Source organism: Bubalus kerabau, chromosome 1 (assembly GCF_029407905.1).
Source record: "Bubalus kerabau isolate K-KA32 ecotype Philippines breed swamp buffalo chromosome 1, PCC_UOA_SB_1v2, whole genome shotgun sequence".
Taxonomy (NCBI): Eukaryota; Metazoa; Chordata; class Mammalia; order Artiodactyla; family Bovidae; genus Bubalus; species Bubalus kerabau.
The window spans coordinates 23,666,276-23,684,304 of record NC_073624.1 but is presented as its reverse complement, the minus strand read 5'-3'; the positions used below and the strand labels follow the sequence as shown (position 1 = coordinate 23,684,304).

The following is an 18,029-nucleotide window of genomic DNA, read 5'->3' as shown; positions in this document are numbered from 1 at the left end:
GCACCAGGGAACGCTTAAGATGACAAGTTGCTACCAGGCAGCAGAAGGACTGGTGCAAGACTCCAGGCATAAAAGTTCATCGTGTGCAACACAGCACTGTAAAAATTTAAAATAATAATAATAATAATAATAAACGTTCATCATGTGGTTTGGGAGGAGGGCAGGTACTGGTTGGAGTACAATGTGGAATGGGGGTGGGGGGAGTGGAGATGATTCTAGAAAGTCAGCCTGTCCAAGGCCTCGCTGCCATGATAAACAGCTGGGTTTCATTTTGAACTGCCGTGTCAGAAAGAACGTGATCAATTTCTTATCTACAATGAATCATTTCAGGGACTTCCCTGGTGGTCCAGTGGTTAATAATCCAGCTTGCAATCTAGGGGACGTGGGTTTGATCCCTGGTTGGGGAACTAAGATCCCACATGCCTGTGGAGCAACTAAGCACATGCACTGCAATGAAAAATCCTGCATAATACAACAATGATCCCATGTGTCGCAACTATGACCTGATGCAGCTAAATAAACAAAAAAAAATTATTCTGGGTTGGTTTCGAAGGAGCAGGAAGTGGAGGTAGGAGGACCAGATGGGAGACAGCTGAAGAGTCCAGGGCCAGAGGGAAGACAGCGCTAGTCAGGATGGAGAAGAAAGGACAGCATGAGATACATGGGGTGTGGACCGCAGAGGATCCAGAAGTGTGGAGAAGCAACTATGGGTGAGTCTGTGAGCGCTCCATGGGCTGTAGAACAGTCATCACTCACTCCCCATGTCTTGGATGGCTTTGTGGCCACACTGGCCTTTGAAGAATGAGACAGAGGTGACTTGGCAGAACTATTATTACTATGCTCGTCCTGGCTCTTCTCCCTGTGATTCGAATCCTGAACAGTTTTCTTTAGCTCTATCTTTATACGCTACAATTCTTAGATTCTTTTAACAGAAATCTCCACCAAGAAAAGTTACCATCTTCTCTCTCCTTAGTCCTGCTCATCAACACCTCTGACCTAAGTGAGACAAAAATAAATAAATAAAAAACAGTAATAATAAGGCATTGCCAGACTAGCAAACTGATCCAGGCAGGGGATTATGACAGACACCTGTTTTTCAACACAGCAGCTGTGAGCACAGTAGAAGCATGGCAACCTAGTAACAAGCAAGTGTGCTCATTAAAATCCAATAGTAGCAGAAATTGGCATGGACCAATTTCCAGCTATGTCACGTGAATGTGACAAGAAATTCAAATAAGATTTGACACATACAAGGAACTCTGCTTCGCTGAACTTGGAACATGGATGTTAGTTTGCTTATTGGGAGGTGATTCTAAAACCTTAAGACAGCTATTATTCACACGGGGTGTTACCATGAACATTAACTAAAGCTTTTTGAAGTTTGGTTGATTCACACACTGTACTGACCGAATACCGCTTCATTTAAGCCAGCTTAAAACACCAACAACCAAAACATATCCCAGTGGAGAAAGTGGACAGTGATATAGGAGCAAATAAAAAAACATTTAAAATTATCTTGTCAAGATATATGCAGCCCAGTGGTATAGCAGCACTATTTACAACAGCCAAGACATGTGCCCATCAACAGATGAATGGATAAAGAAGATGTGGTACAATGGAATACTACTCGGCCATAAAAAAGAATGAAATAATGCCATTTGCAGCAACATGAACAGATCTAGAAATTATACTAAAAGTGAAGTCAAACAGAGAAAGATAAATATTATATGACATCATCACATATATGCGGAATCTAAAAAAATATAAATGAACTATTTATAAAACAGACTCACAGACAGAAAACAAACTTATGATTCCCAAAGGGGAAAGGGGGAAAGGGATAAATTAGGAGTCTGAGATTAACAGATATACATTATTATAAAATAAACAACAAGAATTTACTGCATAGCACAAGAAATTATATTCAGTATCTTCTAATAACCTATAAAGGAAAAGAATCAGAAAAAAGAATATACACACGTACACACATACATACATGTATAACCAAATCACCTTGCTATACACCTGAAACCACAGTATTGTAAATCAACTACGAAAGAAAGTGAAAGTGTTAGTTGCTCAGTCGTGTCTGAATCTTTGTGACCCCATGGACTGTAGCCCGCTAGGCTCCTCTGTCCATGGGATTCTCCAGGCAAGAATACTGGAGTGGGTAGCTATTCCCTTCTCCAGATCATCTTCCCGACAAAGGGATCAAACCTAGATCTCCTGCACTGCAGGCAGATTCTTTACCTTCTGAGCCACCTGGGACCTTGATTTTAAAAATTATCTTTTCAGTTCATTCACCACTGAAAATACACAGACACACACCCTACCAACATATAAGCACCACAGGCGAACTGTTTCATAGCTGCAATATGTACACATTACCTTTTCAGACCAGACCAGGGTGATGCTCTCAGAAACAGCTTGTTAACAACCCCTCACATTGCTGTTTAACAATCCGTTTATAGCCCATCAGAAAGCCAGCCCTCCAAGGAGAAGTATTTTACATCTACATATAAGATTTCTTTGTCACAAGGCTGGGATTCATGCAATCTTTCACTCTATAAACTGGAAAACAGATTATGCCATAATTTCTGGGACATATGATCCTATGCACATGCAATACACACACATATACAGAGTCACAAGAAGAAACCCCTGGAATAAAAGCAGAATGACATCCAAGAAGGCACAAGCCATCCCATATAGTCCCGACTAGGATTAAAAATAGTGCAGAAAGGCTTGGTGTCAGCTACCCTTGCACTGTTCCCACTAGAACACCCTGATTCTAACCTCCAGTGTTGGTTTTCAAGCTCGAGCCTTCAGTAACTTTACAGAGAAACCTTTCCCTGACTCAAAGGAGCTGCGCTGCAGGCTTTGGACAGTGCAGCAATAGTTCAATGCACTTCAGCTCTGAGGCCATTAATGTACACAAGATGCAAGCAAAGAGTGAACCTGAAATTGTGACTTTTCCCCCAAAGCCGAACACGTGTGCCCTGGGACACTCGGACCAGTTGAGAGATTACCTTTCTGACAAACAGCATAACAGAAACCCTTGATATGCCAAGTACCATCAACTGCCTAGGAGCAGCCAGCTGAACCCACACTTGCCTCACCGTGCCTGGGAAAAGTGTGTGGTCAAAACTTGCCCAATGCGGCACAATCTTGTCATCACAGCCCCACATGGGATCCCAGTAGGACGAAGAGAAGAGGTAAACTTAGGGCTTACAAGACCCTGAGAAGAATCACAGACACCACTCTAGGGGCCAGAGCTGTGAAGTGGATTTTTTCTTATAATCCACTTGGTATGTAAGCTGGCAGTCCACAAATATGTGCATTGGGTAAAAGGAGATTTGCCCAAACTAGACTCAGCAGTTTGCCCAAACTAGACTCCCCCTAAAACAGACCCAAATAAGAAACAGGAGGTGTTGTGAACTCATTTCTCACCTGTAACCTAGATAAAATTAACCAAGAGGCCAGAAGACTATACTCACATTCTCCCACACCCATCCCCTTCGCAGTAAACCTTTAAAGACCACAGTTGAAATGGAAATGTACCCAGAACCATTTTCCCCTTAAACCGGACTGTTCAACACCATGGCTAACCACAAAAGCACACGCAGGCATTCCCCCTACCTTACAGAAGCTCCATTTGGCCATTTTTACCAAGGTTTTCAAGACAGATGAATTCTCAGAAGAGCCAGCTCAGGTTAAGAGTGACTGGTGCCCGGAGGCCCACCTCTTCCCTCTGCTGGAATAACAGGGCCTTTCAGTGGGGTCTGCATGGCTTTCTGCCTTTTTTCCTTCTTGCATTTTTAAGTCTTTTTAAGTACCACCCGTCTCCAAGCAAGGCCCGCAGCCCTGTACCCAAAAAGGAGAAATAAATCTCCTACCATCAATGTCAGTGGTTCTTTATGCATTTTTCTAGGATAGGGAGCTTAGAAGAGCCAAGGTGCCAGGGAGGGTGGGAGCACATAGACAGGTGTACTAATAGGTGCCCTACTTGAGATGTAAACCAACACCCATCTCCCTCCCATCTGGCTCAAAGTTAAAGATCCCCTTGCAGCATGCTGAAAAAGATTAGAGGATCATCACTCCAGTCTTTCTGGGCTCACCAGCATTCCCCGCTGAATTCCATCGTGTTCAAAAACTGCATCTGACCCACAGGGGACTCCTGCCACCGAGCAGCACGCTCACCGCTCACACAGCCTGGCCAGGAGCACAGAGCCTCGGAGACGCAAGAGAGCAGCATGCCAGCTTCAGAGGGCGAGCCTTTGTTTCCTGGTTCTCAGGGCAAAGACTCTTTGCCTTCCCAACAAGTATGGTCTCTTCTTCCACCTCAGCCTAAAGCATTCAAGTCAACAGACCCAAGGAAGGACCAGGGGGATGTGAAAGTGAAAGCTGCTCAGTCATGTCCAACTCTTTGCTACCCCATGGAATTCTCCAGGCCAGAACACTGGAGTGGGTAGCCTTTCCCTTCTCCAGGGGATCTTCCCAACCCAGGGATGGAACTCAGGTCTCCCGCATTGCAGGCGGATTCTTTACCAGCTGAGCCACAAGGGAAGCCCTGGACAAAGTCAAATACGGAGCTGGCAGCCTGCCAGGGAATCTGAGCTGTTGTCAGCTACATCAGGTCATTCAGGTCTCCACATCCAGGAGAAGAGGGGAACTCACCCAGACAGGGGCCCTTTGTCACACAGATTTCACCCCCAAATGACGGCTCTCCCACCCAGTTCACTGAGGCTCAGAGACAGGCTAAATTAAGAGGCATGAAGTGAGAGTGACCCTGAAGGGTTCCTGCTGGGGACCCTGCTGTCCCTGCCCATCACTGGCCATGACTATCAGGACTGTTAGGAGAGCCACTGTCTCCAAGCAGAACACCAGTCAAGTGAACTCCTGACCTGGATTTTTAAAATCTCCCAGATCCTAAGTCAAAAGGAGGATACGGTAACTACAAAATGCACCTGGGATCCCTTCACATGCCTACTTCTCAAAACCAGATGTACCCACTCTGGGGCAGGAAGCTGGACACGAGCGCACACGCAGAGGCCCAAAGAAAACAGAACTCACTTCTGTCCCTGGGGGTGCCCGGCCAGTGATCACAAGCCTGCACACGAGAAGACAGAGCAGGACCAGATGGCTGAGTCAGGAGATGCTACCCTGTGGTTTGCTCCGGCAGGAGGCTGATATGATGTTCAAGGATAGTGTCTGGGAAAGATATACGGTCTAGAACAATGAAGGAAGGAAGTAACGTGGGAAAAAAAACGTTGCCTTCCCTTGCGCAAACTCCCCAAAGAAGCCCAGAAAGGTGCTCAGGAAACACTCGCTCCTCTTTCATCAAGTCTCGGGTACAGCTCCTCTTGCCCACACCAGTGGCAGATCTATTTCTCCAAGTACTAATTATTAGGCTATTAGGAGCCTTTGGATGATACTGGTTCCAAATTTTCTCTTGACCTGGAATCTTCAACAGGGACCCCAGGGATGCCTGTTCTTGGCACTCTAGAGTCTGGCAGGTACATGCGAGGCCACCACTGCACACCTAGACCCACATGGGTGACTTCAGAGACTGACAAGCTGTTCTTGGGGGGCTAACTTTTAAGTTACAATGCAGATTTCTATCTGTAGCTCACTTCTTTCCGGAAATACTTGAGAGTCAGTATCTCAACTTTGACTGTTGCTTCCTCGCAGAGGGGATATGACAGAATCGGGGATTACTGACCTCATGATACAGAAAAGTCCTCAGAAAGATAAAGTCACCAGGTCCCACCATAACCCACTGGAGAGTGCACAGACAGCTGAGCAGAAAATCACCAACTCACTTGTGTTTTCCAGGGTGAGGGCAGAGGAACCTGGTCTCTCTCCAGACCTAAGCTCTGTCCTCAACAGCTTAAAAGTGCCTACACCAGCTTCCAGGAGTCAACACAGGAGGCCTCGAACATTCTCTACACTATTCCTCAAAAAGGGCCATTTTGGGACTTCCCTGGTGGTCCAGTGGTTAAGACTCCACTCTCCCAAAGCAGGGGACCCAGGTTTGATCTCTGGTCAGGAAACTAGGTCTAACATGCCACAACGAAGACCTGGAGCAGCCAAATAAATTTTTTTCGAAGGCGGGGGCGGGGCAGGGGAGGTTTTGCAGGCTGCATGTCATCTTCTCACTTAACATGGATATACAGCAGAAAACTCAGGAACGCACTGTAAGTCCACAGCAAAAGGAATCACAGCTGCTGATAACAAATACTTCAGCCTCCCTGCATGCATGCTAAGTCACATCAGTCGTGTCTGACTCTTTGCGACCTCATGGACTGTAGCCTGACAGGCTCCTCTGTTCATGGGATTCTCCAGGCAAGAATACTGGAGTGGGTAGCCATTTCCTTCTCCAGGGGATCTTCCCGACCCAGGGGTCAAACCCACATCTCTTACATCTCCTGTACTGGCGAGAACTTTCTTTATCACTAGCACCACCTGGGAAGCCCCCCCAACCCCCAGCCTCCCTTAACCTCTACAACAAATCAAGGTTCCCTGATACCCAAAAGTTATAAATTTAGCTTCTTCAAATTCTCCCATTTAAACCTCCAAGAAGAACCATCTACTCCAGACTCTTGGAACCAGAAAATTCACCATCTACTGCAAACAGTGTCTGCTCTGTGGTCAGACAGCCACGGGGCTGCCTGCCACACAAAAGCAGACTGAAGAATGGATGCTCCCTCCGGAGTCTCGTCCCGGTTGCAAATAATAAGTAACTGTATGAACGAGCAGATCCTTTAATAGGTTTGAATACTTGAGGGCTGAGTAATAATGCCCATCAGAGGCACTGCACAGTATTTGCAGGCTTTGGGTTTTTTCCTTTCATCTCTGGAAACTTATTCAGAACCATGCGAGCTATTCCCTCACAATTTTAAGATGCAAGCGGCATCTGTTTCGACCATGTAATTGCAGTTGGCTCGTCTCTTCTGTTGTTGAGGCTTGTATTCAATGAGAGTCAAAAATCGGAGCTTTGCTGAGCACTGACTGAGTAACCCCAAGCCTGGGAGAAGCTCAAAGGGACAGTGACAAGAGCCCTGGCTGGGAGTCAGCCAACCTAAGAGGCCTGGAGGTTCAGGCAGGGCCAAGAACCAGCCACGGGTGCTCTAGCAATACCAGGATGTCTCTGGCCTCTGTTTTCCCAACGATGTAATGTTGGGAAAATTACAGGACTAGAAAATCTCTCACCCCTTCTAGATTCCTCTGATGGGAGGATATACAAAGAGAGAGAATTACATTTTGCTTTGCTTTGAACAATGTTAAGGCACTGCCAACAGACTTCAAGGGCTGTTTCTGCTTGTTTGTTTAAAGGTTTTTTTGAGTTGGTCCATTTTTTAAATTCGTTATTGAATTTGTTATACTACTGCTTCTGTTTTATGTTTTGTTTTTTTGGCCCCGCGGCACGTGGGATCTTAGCTCCCCAACCAGGGATCGAACCCACAAGCCCCTGCATTGGAAGATGAAGTCTTAAGCACTAGACAGCCAGGGAAGTCCTGTGATAGATATTTTTATTACCACTTCAGTTGACTTAACAGGTTCAAGCTTAAGATGAACAAGTTAGGGGATAGGAGGGAGGTTCAGGAGGGAGGGAGGTTCAAAACAGAGGGGATATATGTATACAAATAGCTGACTCCATTGTACAGCAGAAACCAACACAACATTGTAAAGCAATTATACTCATAAAATTTTTTTTAATGAATACGTTTAAGAAGCAAGATTCACACTCAGGTCTATCTACTTCAGGGTCTGTCCTTCCCCTAGAAGCCCTTCATGGTACAGCAATGACTGGTCCCCTCTTCTCAAGAACTTACAATCTCCTTAAGGGAAATTGGCATTACAGATAAGAACCAATGAACAGCTATCAGGCAGAATAAAATGCAAATCAAACTCTGAAACAGCGGTGATTACGATGACGGCGCTCACATCCCTATGCACCGGCGCCCACAGCGCTCACACCAGCAGGACCGCACGCCCTTTGCGGGTCATTCAGGAAATCAGATCGTTTTCCGTGTGTCTGACTCCTACATACAAAGGGAAAACACCCCCGGGGAACACACAAAGTCTGCTGAGCGTGCAGATTTATTGGGTAGCTCTTTCCTGTCTTCACTGGAGAGGAAAGTAATATTTTTCGTAAGTCATTGGTCCAGATAACTGAAGTGTAGCCTTTTTAAAAGGTAACGTTATTTCTATGCCAGCCCTGTTCGTTGGCTAGCTTTCCAAAATGCACACTATTTCCTCACTTCCTAAACCTCATAAAGACTGTCTTTAACGCGGAGGTCATAAGATGATCATTAATACCATCAGTCATTGTGGGGTGCCAGACAAACCGGTTTCATTCTCTAGACAGGAGTCCCCACGACGAAGCTGTGCTGAGTTATTGTCTGCTTTTTGTCAACTTTTCCTGGTGTCAGTGGGACATGGCCCTGGGATCATGAACACCTGACTGATTCTGGCTCAGCTACGAAGAGCAATGTGATCTCAGGCAGGTTATTTTTTTTTTCATTTTTTAAAACTGGGGTATAGTTGCTTTATAGTGTTGTGTTAGTTTCTGCCATACACAGAAGAGAATCAGCTGTATGTATACATACACCGCTTCCTCTTGGACCTCCCTGCCACCCCATTCCAGTCCCCTCCGCCCCGCTGGTCACCACAGAGCACTGAGCTGAGCTCCCTGTGCTATATAGCAGGTTCCCACTAGCTCTCTCTTTTATACATGGTAGTGTATATATGTCAATCCCAACCTGCCTATTCATCCCCTACCATGTTCATACTGGTTTTCTAAGGCTGCACCTGCATTCCTGCCCTGCAAATAGATTCATCTGTACCAGCTTTTAAGATTTCACATGCACATGTTACTATACAATATTTGTTTTCCTCTTTCTGACTTACTTCACTCTGTTTGACAGACTCTAGGTCCATCCACGTCACTAAAGATGACCCAATTTTGTTCCTTTTTATGGCTAAGTAATAGTCCATTGTAAATATGTACCACATCTCTACCCATTTCAGGCAGACTACTGAAATGCTACAAGAAATGGCAACACACTCCAGCGTTCTTGCCTGGAAAATCCCATGGAGCCTGGGAGGCTACAGTCCACGGGGTCACAGAGTCAGACACGACTGAGCGCACACACACATCTAAATACTGCAGGATTCAGTTTCCTCCTCTGTTTCATGAGAACTGGGACTTAGAGTTTCTTAATCCCTCAACTCCCTCCACACCGTACTCTGTCTGCTTCCTTCGCTACATCTGCTCTGAAGACAGGCTTCGTGAAAGCTGCTCAAATCCAGAAATGCATCAAGTCAGAGGGCCCACAGCCTCTCTTCAGGAAATCAGAACAAGGGCAGTGGCGTCAGGTTATCAGGAGAGAGGAAAACAAAAAAGACGATTCCTTTGGTGGTGGGGGAAATCAGGGAATCCCTGAAGCGACATCAGACAGATTCCAAGAAATCACACGGTATCTTTAGATGAGCGAAAGGGATGGGTTTTTAAAAATTTTTTAATTGGAGGATAATTGCTTTACAATATTGTATTGGTTTCTGCCACACATCAACATGAATCAGCCACAGGCATACATATGACCCCTCCCTCTTGAACCTTCCACCTTATCTCACTCCGCTAGGTCGTCACAGAGCACAGGTTTGAGCTCCCTGCCTTGTACAGCAAACTAAGAGGGAAGGTCTCTAAAACGTACTGCATTCATGAACTGTGTAAAAATTTTTAAATTGGAAAAAAAAAAAAGCAGTGGAAGGAGAGACTGAGGAAGGTATGACCAAGGTGTCTGGTTCCCATGACCCCAGCCTGTCACCCACCTGATCACATGATAATGGCATAAGGAGTTACTGGGGGAATGTTGCGGGCTTCCCAGATGATGCTAAAGAACCTGCCTGCCAATGCAGGAGACTTAAGAGATGCGGGTTCGATCCCTGGGTCAGGAAGATCCCCGGGAAGAGGGCAAGACAACTCACTCTGGTATTCTTGCCTGGAGAGTCCCATGGACAGAGGAGCCTGGAGGGCTATGGTCCATGGGGTCACAGAGAGTCAAACACGACTGAAGCAACTTAGTACACACAGACGGGAAAGTAGAGAGGGGAAAGGTTTCTAAGAAAAACATGAAAAGGGCCCAAATGAACCCACCCAAATACAAAGCATCACGAGACAACATCAGGGACTGGTGTAGAAACAGGACACCTGGACATCCATTCCAGGGAGGGTGCTGTGTGCAAAGTGACCATCTGGCTACCTTGCCCCCAGAGGGATGGTTAGGAACCACCCACCCAAGCAGAAGGAGACCTCCCTGCCAGCTCTATTCCCGCCTCTCAGCTTGGCCTGTGGGAAGCGCCACCATCACCCCATCGCTCTCAGTTCTCTACCTTTCTTCACAAAGGAGGCTGGCCTTGAGACTGGGGTCAGGAGGGAAGGTAGATGCTGCCCTGAGCTTCTCCATGCACAGCCTGGGAGATGGCAGGCCAACACATCGCTTAACTGCTGCAGGCTCCTCTTCTGTAAAATAGGGAGAAAATCTGCCTCCCAGAGGGAGTTGTGAAGAAGAAATAAGATAATGCACATAAAACACTTAGTCTGAGGACTGGCACACAGCAGGATCTAATAAGTGATGGTAGTAGTGATGGAGGACGAGGAGAAGGAAGAAATGCAGGATGGATGACCTCCAGAGCAGCACGCAAACCCCTTTAATTACCTAGACTTATATCATTGAACCATACACATGACCATACATAAAATAGATAGCCAGTGGGAGTTTGATGTATGAAGCGGGGCACCCAAAGCTCAAGAAGATCTGGAGGGATGATGGGGTGGAGAGGGAGGTGGGAAAGGGGGTTCAGGAGGGAGGGTACATATATATGCCTATGCATCCAATGTATGGCAAAAACCATTATAAAAAACCATTATAACATTGTAAAGTAATTATCCTCCAATTAAAATTTTAAAAAAGAAAGTGAAAAGTGAGAGTGTTAGTTGCTTAGTCATGTCTGACTCTTTGCGACCCCATGGACTGTAGCCCAAGCAGCTCCTCTGTCCGTGGAATTCTCCAGGTAAGAAAACTAGAGTGGGTTGCCATGCCCTTCTCCAGGGGATCTTCCCAACTCAGGGATTGAACCCGGATCTCCTGTACTGCAGGTGGATTCTTTACTCTCTGAGCCACCAGAGAAGCCCATCGAGACTTTAGAAAGCTCCCAAAATGCAGGTGTTCCACAGTTTAGTCCACAGACCTGAGTGAGCAGTCTGTGCTTCTAGGGGGTTCATACCTAACAAACACAGACTAATGCCTCGTTGCCCTTTCCACCCATACTCCCCAAATTCCAGATCATTAGCCCAGGGGTCCCCAACGTCCAGGATCTAATGCTGGTGATCTGTGGTGGAGCTGATGTAACAATAATAAAGTCCACAGTGAATGAAATGTGCTTCAGTCATCCCAAAACCACCCACCACCACCACCATGCACCCATCCCCCATCTGCGGAAAAAGTGTCTTCCACAAAGCTGGTCCTTGGTGCCAAAAAGACTGGGGACACTGCCTCAAACACAGACCAGGCTGAACTGTATACTTTCACTAAGAAGAAAAGACTGATCAAGCAAATTAGCAGAGCAAATAACACATGGGTGGTACTATTTTGACGCAGAAGGCACCGTCTTGAGCACACAGCATCCGTCATTTCTAATCAGAGGACAGTGTGGACACGTCATTTCTGCCTGTTCATGGAGGCGCAGACTGAGACGCCCCCAGAAAGCCACATTTATTAGGCTGGTTTCTGTATGTTCCGAAATCAACAAAAATGTGTTTGTTTTTTAATAGGCTGCCATTCTAACTTTAGTCTTTCTCTCCCCAAATACTAGGTTTGGCAGCGAATGGTCTTTATGACGGGTCCCTCCTGGCATGGGAACCCCGCGTCAACTTACACTCATTCTATTCAATAAATCCACACAGAGCTTGGTTTCTTACACACGTCTCATAACAAATATGGCAGAGAGGGCCTCTGCCAGGAAATCAGCACCAGTGCTTTTCCTAAAGTAGCATTCACAAATACGTTGTTTGTACACCCCATGCCCCAGGGGGCTTCGTTTGACACTGATTCACTCTGCTGGGAGTGTCACACCAAAGAGCAACTTTTCAATATCCATAACAGGCGCACAGGCTCTTGATGCTGGTCCCCAACCTGCCTCCAACCTGCGTCAGCGTGAGTAAACGCAGGTCAACTTGGCTGCACAGAATCTGTTTTAGTGCTAGCTTCCTTAGGAAATTCTAGAAACTGGGCTGTTTTTTCCCTCGACTTACCTATGCTAAAGAGGTAAGCTATTTCTCTACGACTAGCTGCCATGTTTTCAGCTGATGCTGTTTGAAACACAGAGCCTCACTATGTATAAATTAAGGTGTATGTTTGAGCCTAAGGTTCCCCTCCAGGATTTCTCAGAAAAGGCCCAGCAAAGAGGCCCAGAGCCCTCAACCCAAAACACAAGTACCAGCTTCTCACATACTGTAAAAAAAAAAAAAAAAAGTACCAGTGCACTCCATCATTGGGGATATATCCAAAACTCAGAGCGGAATCTCAAAAGAGTCATTTGTACACCCATGTTTATCGCAGCCTCATTCACAACAGCCGTGAGATGGAAGTAACACAGATGTCCTTCAACAGATGAATGGATTAAAGAAAATATGGCATATATATAAAACGGAACGCTGTGTGTGGCAGTCGCTCAGTCGTGTCGGACTCTTTGCGACCCCATGGACTGTAGCCTGCCAGGCTCCTGTCCATGGAATTAATTCTCCAGGCAAGAACACTGAAGTGGGTTGCCACGCCTTTCTCCAAGGGATCTTCCTGATACAGGAATCGAACCTAGGTCTCCTGCACTGCAGGCAGATTTTTTACCATTTGAACTACCGGGGAAGCCAAAATGGAATGTAAAACAGCCTTGAAAAAAAGGAAACCCTGTCCCATGCTACAATATGGACAAGCCTCCAGGCCATTCTGCTAAGTGAAGTACAGTATAATTCTCCTATGAACTATTTAAAGGAGACAAAAATCACAGAAACAGAAAATAGGAAGGTGGTGACTGAGGGCTGGGAGGAGGGGAGAGGGGAAACTAGTGTTGAGCGGGTATAGAGTTTCAGTGTTGCAAGACAGAAAAGTTCTAGAGATCAGTTGCACAACAATGGGAAGAGACTTAACATGACTGAGCTGCACCCTCAACAATGGTTTAGAGGGTAAACTTAATGTTACATGCTTTTCACCACAATACAGAGAAAAGTTATTGTGGTAGATGGTGGTGCAAAGACAAGCCCATCGAGCCCTTCTTCCCTCACCCCCCACTCCTACTCCTTCCTCTTCTCACATCTAACAATATACCCTCTCGACCCAGGGCTCCCACACACACCGTCTTACTTGGCACAGACCTCCATGCCCTCATACCAGCTGGCTTGCGATTAAAATGGACCAAGTTAGGAAGTGCCAGAGAGCGCACAGCCTATTGTATCGAATTTCTTTGGCCTTTTATAGGGACGAACCTGTGAACCCAGCCAGTACGGGGCAGGGGCATGAAAATCAAGAGGACTGCATTGCTCTGCCTCGGACACATATCAGCTGAAGCAAACCATTTAGCCATGTGGACCTCTTTGCCATAAAAGATGCTGGCCCAGGTGATCTTTATAGCCTCCCAGCTCCAAGTCTCTAATTAATTCAATTGCTAAAGAACCCAGCGAAAACTTTAGAAGTCTCCTCAGCTGGACCTTCTCCAGTGATTCCTCAAGCCCCTTTATCTTTTACTCAACTCCATGTTTTTGCTTTTTAGACACTAAAGCACTTTTTGAAAATGTCACCAAAATAAGAAAAATTATAAGGTCAAAATTCTACTGATGATAATTTTTGGACCAATACCCTAGGGAGTGCCCCAGGCCTCCCTGAGTCAGCAGAGTGACCCTACAACCACTTCATGTCAGCTTGTGGATGCAGCGTTAAGTCACTCCGGGCACACAGGACAGAGAAGAAGGGGCCTTGACCACCTTCCATGCCTCACTGCAAGTCAGCCAACATGACTGACACATACATCTAAGCCAGATGCCAAGGTGGGCACCAGACACAAAAAGATAATCACCACTCAACCCAAGGAGCTCCGGGTCCAGAGGGGAGTCTCCTAGAGAGTAAAAAAGAGAATTCATTCCACTAAGAAAGCCAGCCCATACAGAGGGAAGAGAAAGGGAGGGGACCAGGGAAGTTATCTGACTGTTTTCTATCGTATTCTGGAAGCCCTCCCCGAAAGGGCTGGGTCTGCTGGGTCATAACTGGTTTCCACTACAACTTGGCTGAACTTAGAACTCAACAGGTGACTTGAAGGTGAAGACTGATGATGGAAAAGACAGCCTCTTCCTTTCTCCCATGCCTAGCAGTCAGCGACACGATCCCCTGATAAAAAACAGTTGACTTTTTATATAGTTAGTCCTTACATTTAAACAACCCCAGGGATTTCCCTGGTGGTCCAGTGGTTAAGACGCCACACTCCCAATGCAGGGGGCATGGGTTCCATCCTTGGTGGGGCAATAAAATCCCTTATGCCACACAGAAAGACCAAAAAAAAAAAAAAAAAAAGCCAAACAAACAAAAGCCCCCAAACGGTCAGGAATGGAAGCATTTAATCTCTCATGATGAAAGTGCCCAGTGCAGACACACAGAGGGGCGCAGTCCTAGTCTGGGTGACCCTGGGCTGGTCCATCTGTCTTCTGCTGTAAACATGTGTCTGATAACTTCCCTAGGGTGCCGGGAAGATGGTTATAAAGTGCAAAAGAAACATGAGAGCCAGTATCAGGCACTCATCAGCAACCACCACCACGCAAGCGATACATATAAAGGTGTCAGTGACTGATTCAGAAACTTTCACCCTGGAAATTCCACCGAAATCATACACTACTCTTTTTCTAGCAGAACTGACACTGCTCAGAAGTAAACAGAGTACTTCCCCCTGTGGCTGCCTCTGGTCGGGCTCCTCTGTGCTCCATCACACCAGCTGCTGAGGAATTTACTCGCCTGCTGACCAGCTGCTCGTAGAGGATACGAGCCAGGGAGAAAGATTTCAGGAGCAGACAGGAGAGGTGAGGGAAAACTCTCCACAGAGAGCTTTCCATGCCACATGTCCTCAGGACAGCAGCGCCATGAGCTCATCCTTTAAAGCTCCTGACACTCATTCTCTGCTCCACAGAAAACTTTGTTGTTTACTGGACTCTAGAAAAAAAAAAAAATCGCTGTACTAGTGGGTTCCCGGCAAACATTTTTTATCATGCAGTCATTGTACCACATCCCAGGGACTCAGGGAAACACAGCACACAATCACCAGAACATTTTCAGATGAGCTAGAATAATCCCAGTCCTTGATCTCCAGAGCTTCTTACTGGAACACTGCAAACTAAACAAACTCCATGAGAAAATGCACTTCCCGTGCGTGCGTTTAAACATATGCATGGTCCAAGTAAGCAGTCGTAGACCGGTTCTATAAAGGACAATCCAAATTAAAAGTGATACTTTCACTACTAGGGAAGACCATTGGATCTGTTCTAATTACGGAGAAATACAGAAGTCAAGAAAAGAAGCTTTACGAAAAGAATGCAGAGGGTAAACGAAAAGATAGAAAATGATAACACAAACCGTGGCTGCAATTTTTAGGTCACAGTGAAGAAACTGCACTATCTGGGTTTGGGATTGGTTCCCTCCGTGCGTGTAAGGAAAGAGTTGCTGTAGTCTTCCACTGAGGTACCATGAGATGAGCCCCTCATTGGTATTTCTGCCTGCAGCCCCGAGCCCCTCAGAAGAGCGGGCTTATGCAGTCTCTTTAGAAGAGCTAGCAAACCACAAAACGGCTTGCTTTTCGTTGTCTCCACTCCAAAATCACTCTCCCATAGTTGTTCAAGTTCTCCTGAGGTCAGATTTATTGTCGTTGAGCTAAATACAATTTACAGACTTAATATCCTATTATTTAGTTACCTCTGTGTTATTAAGTATCAAATAGATTAGGCATACCCAATGATTTTTCTGAACTCATAGAATCGAATTTATTCAGCAAAAGAAATTGGTTTTAAAGTATCAACCTACCTAAATTCTTTACTCTGACACCCTCTCCACCGCAGACATACTGCTATCCCCAGATTATCTACACAGAAACCCGAAAGTTCCACTAAGCGCTTTTTGTGCGAGGCAAAAACAAACCCAACCCACCTTTTCAGTTCACATTAACCCTAATTCAAACCCCCTGAGAAATCGCGCCGGGTAAGAAATACTAACACCTGAGTATAATTATGAAACCCTAATGAGCAAATATGAGAAAATGCTGTTTTCCTCTAAACAGATCCTATGTAAATGCCATGTTAAAACAGGAGAGACGTTTCCCAAAATGCCCCACGGATGAAGAAAACTGGTTATTTGTTCATTGTCTCTGCAGGGTCCCCTCAATGAACATATTAAATGGGCCAAGCCACAAACAAACTTCAGCAGCTTCAGCTTCTCACTGAAGAAGGCTTTTCCATCTGAGCCTTGATGAACAGTGAAATCAAAGTGCACACCGAACGCAGGGAAGGGAAAATTAATTGGGGGAGACGGACAAATCAGTGTGCCTCCTCACGGTGGCAAACTTTACAACAACTTTTAAGAAGCAACAAACCGCAGCACCACTAGCCTTTACAGACATACAGACATGTACATAAATGCTCACACACACCACTACTTGGAAGATAAGTACTGTGTTTGCAAACATCCTCCACCATCCTGCATTTACCAGACTGCAAACCTTGGCCAGAGACCGGGAGATTTCTACTCTTAGCTACCCTCTCTGCACTGTCAAAGTGGGAAGGTCATTCTGCCTGGTCACTTCAATCATTCTCCCTGCATCACAGGAGTTTTCTACTTTTGGATTGCTCAACGTTCAGATGTCTACGAGAGTAAAATAACCATTCAGCAACTTTATTCACCTTGGTTTAAAAAAAAAAAAAAAAGAAAGAAAGAAAAGAAAGAAATTCATTGTGCAATGCCCAGGAAAAGCTGACAGCACTACCGTCTGTCCGACAAGCGCTTACAATTACAATGGGGGGGGGCGGGGGGCGCGGGGGAGAGACTGTCTGACCAGACTCGCGGAACCCTTAAAAAAAAGATTCCAACCTCGATGGAGCCGGAGAACTTTTTTTTTTTCCTAAGGAGACCACCCCTCGGGAACAAAAGTTACATTTCGATCACATGTTGGGAGTAGGAGCAGGGAGCAGGTTTTTTTTTTTTTTTTAAGCGCACTAATTACCGGGGTGTTTTGCAGACCTGAGGACCACTCGGGTTCCTCCTGGCCGACTGTGACCGGCATTTCCTTGTCAATAAAGCAAAGGAGGTGGGGTGGGGGCGCAGGAGCCGACAGGGGGCTCGGCGGGAGCGGGGAAGCAGCAAGGTTATACTAGAGGGTACGCCGCCGCCGAGAGCTGCATCTCCTTCCCCGGCGCCCCAAATAATTTCCTGCGAACAGAGCGACTGCAACAGCCCCCTCGGATCGGAGGAGCCCGGCACGATCAGCCGGGCCGGTGCAGCTCAAGGCTTTCCACCCCGGAGAGGGAGGGGGAGAAGATCTTTACCTTAATGCTACACTGAGCAGGAGTCTCAGACATGTCTCACAGCGAGAGAGATCAGGAAGTTCTCAGTTTTTTTTCCACTTTCCTTTCCTCTCCCCAACCCAGAAACGCTCCACGGCCAGCCGGACGCGGTCATTTAAGAAGTTTCTTGCAGCATCTCTCCCGGCGGCCGCCCCGGGGGGCCGCGAGCGCGCGGGGCGGGGCGGGGCGGGCCGGGCGCCGGCCGAGTCGCCGCGCGCGGGGTGGCGGGGGCGTGGGAGCGGGCGGCGCGGCGGCGGGGTCTGCAGGTCGCGGCGCGGCGACCCGGGGCGCTACCCCGGCCGGCCTGCCCCGCTCTCTCCTCCCACCCGGGCCGGCGCCCCCGCCCCCCGCCCTCCCGCCGCTCTCCCTCGCCCTCCCT

The 18,029-nt window shown here is 46.8% G+C and overlaps 1 protein-coding gene across 13 annotated transcripts in view; it reads right to left on the bottom strand.

Annotated features, from left to right (window-relative positions):
• The window catches only part of ETV6 (ETS variant transcription factor 6), a 289,916-nt gene extending 272,103 nt beyond the window's left edge, over positions 1 to 17,813 (bottom strand). For 3 of the 13 annotated variants that reach the window (XM_055570365.1, XM_055570355.1, XM_055570362.1), the window contains exon 1: positions 17,633 to 17,801. In XM_055570365.1, coding sequence (XP_055426340.1) covers positions 17,633 to 17,665 — 33 coding nt within the window. In that variant the 5' untranslated portion in view covers positions 17,666 to 17,801. Of the gene's footprint in view, positions 1 to 15,674; positions 15,697 to 16,118; positions 16,267 to 17,632 lie in introns of those variants that run through there. The other 10 variants (XM_055570359.1, XM_055570351.1, XM_055570329.1 and 7 more) reach the window with 8 other exon arrangements.
• Positions 17,814 to 18,029: the final 216 nt, after the last annotated feature.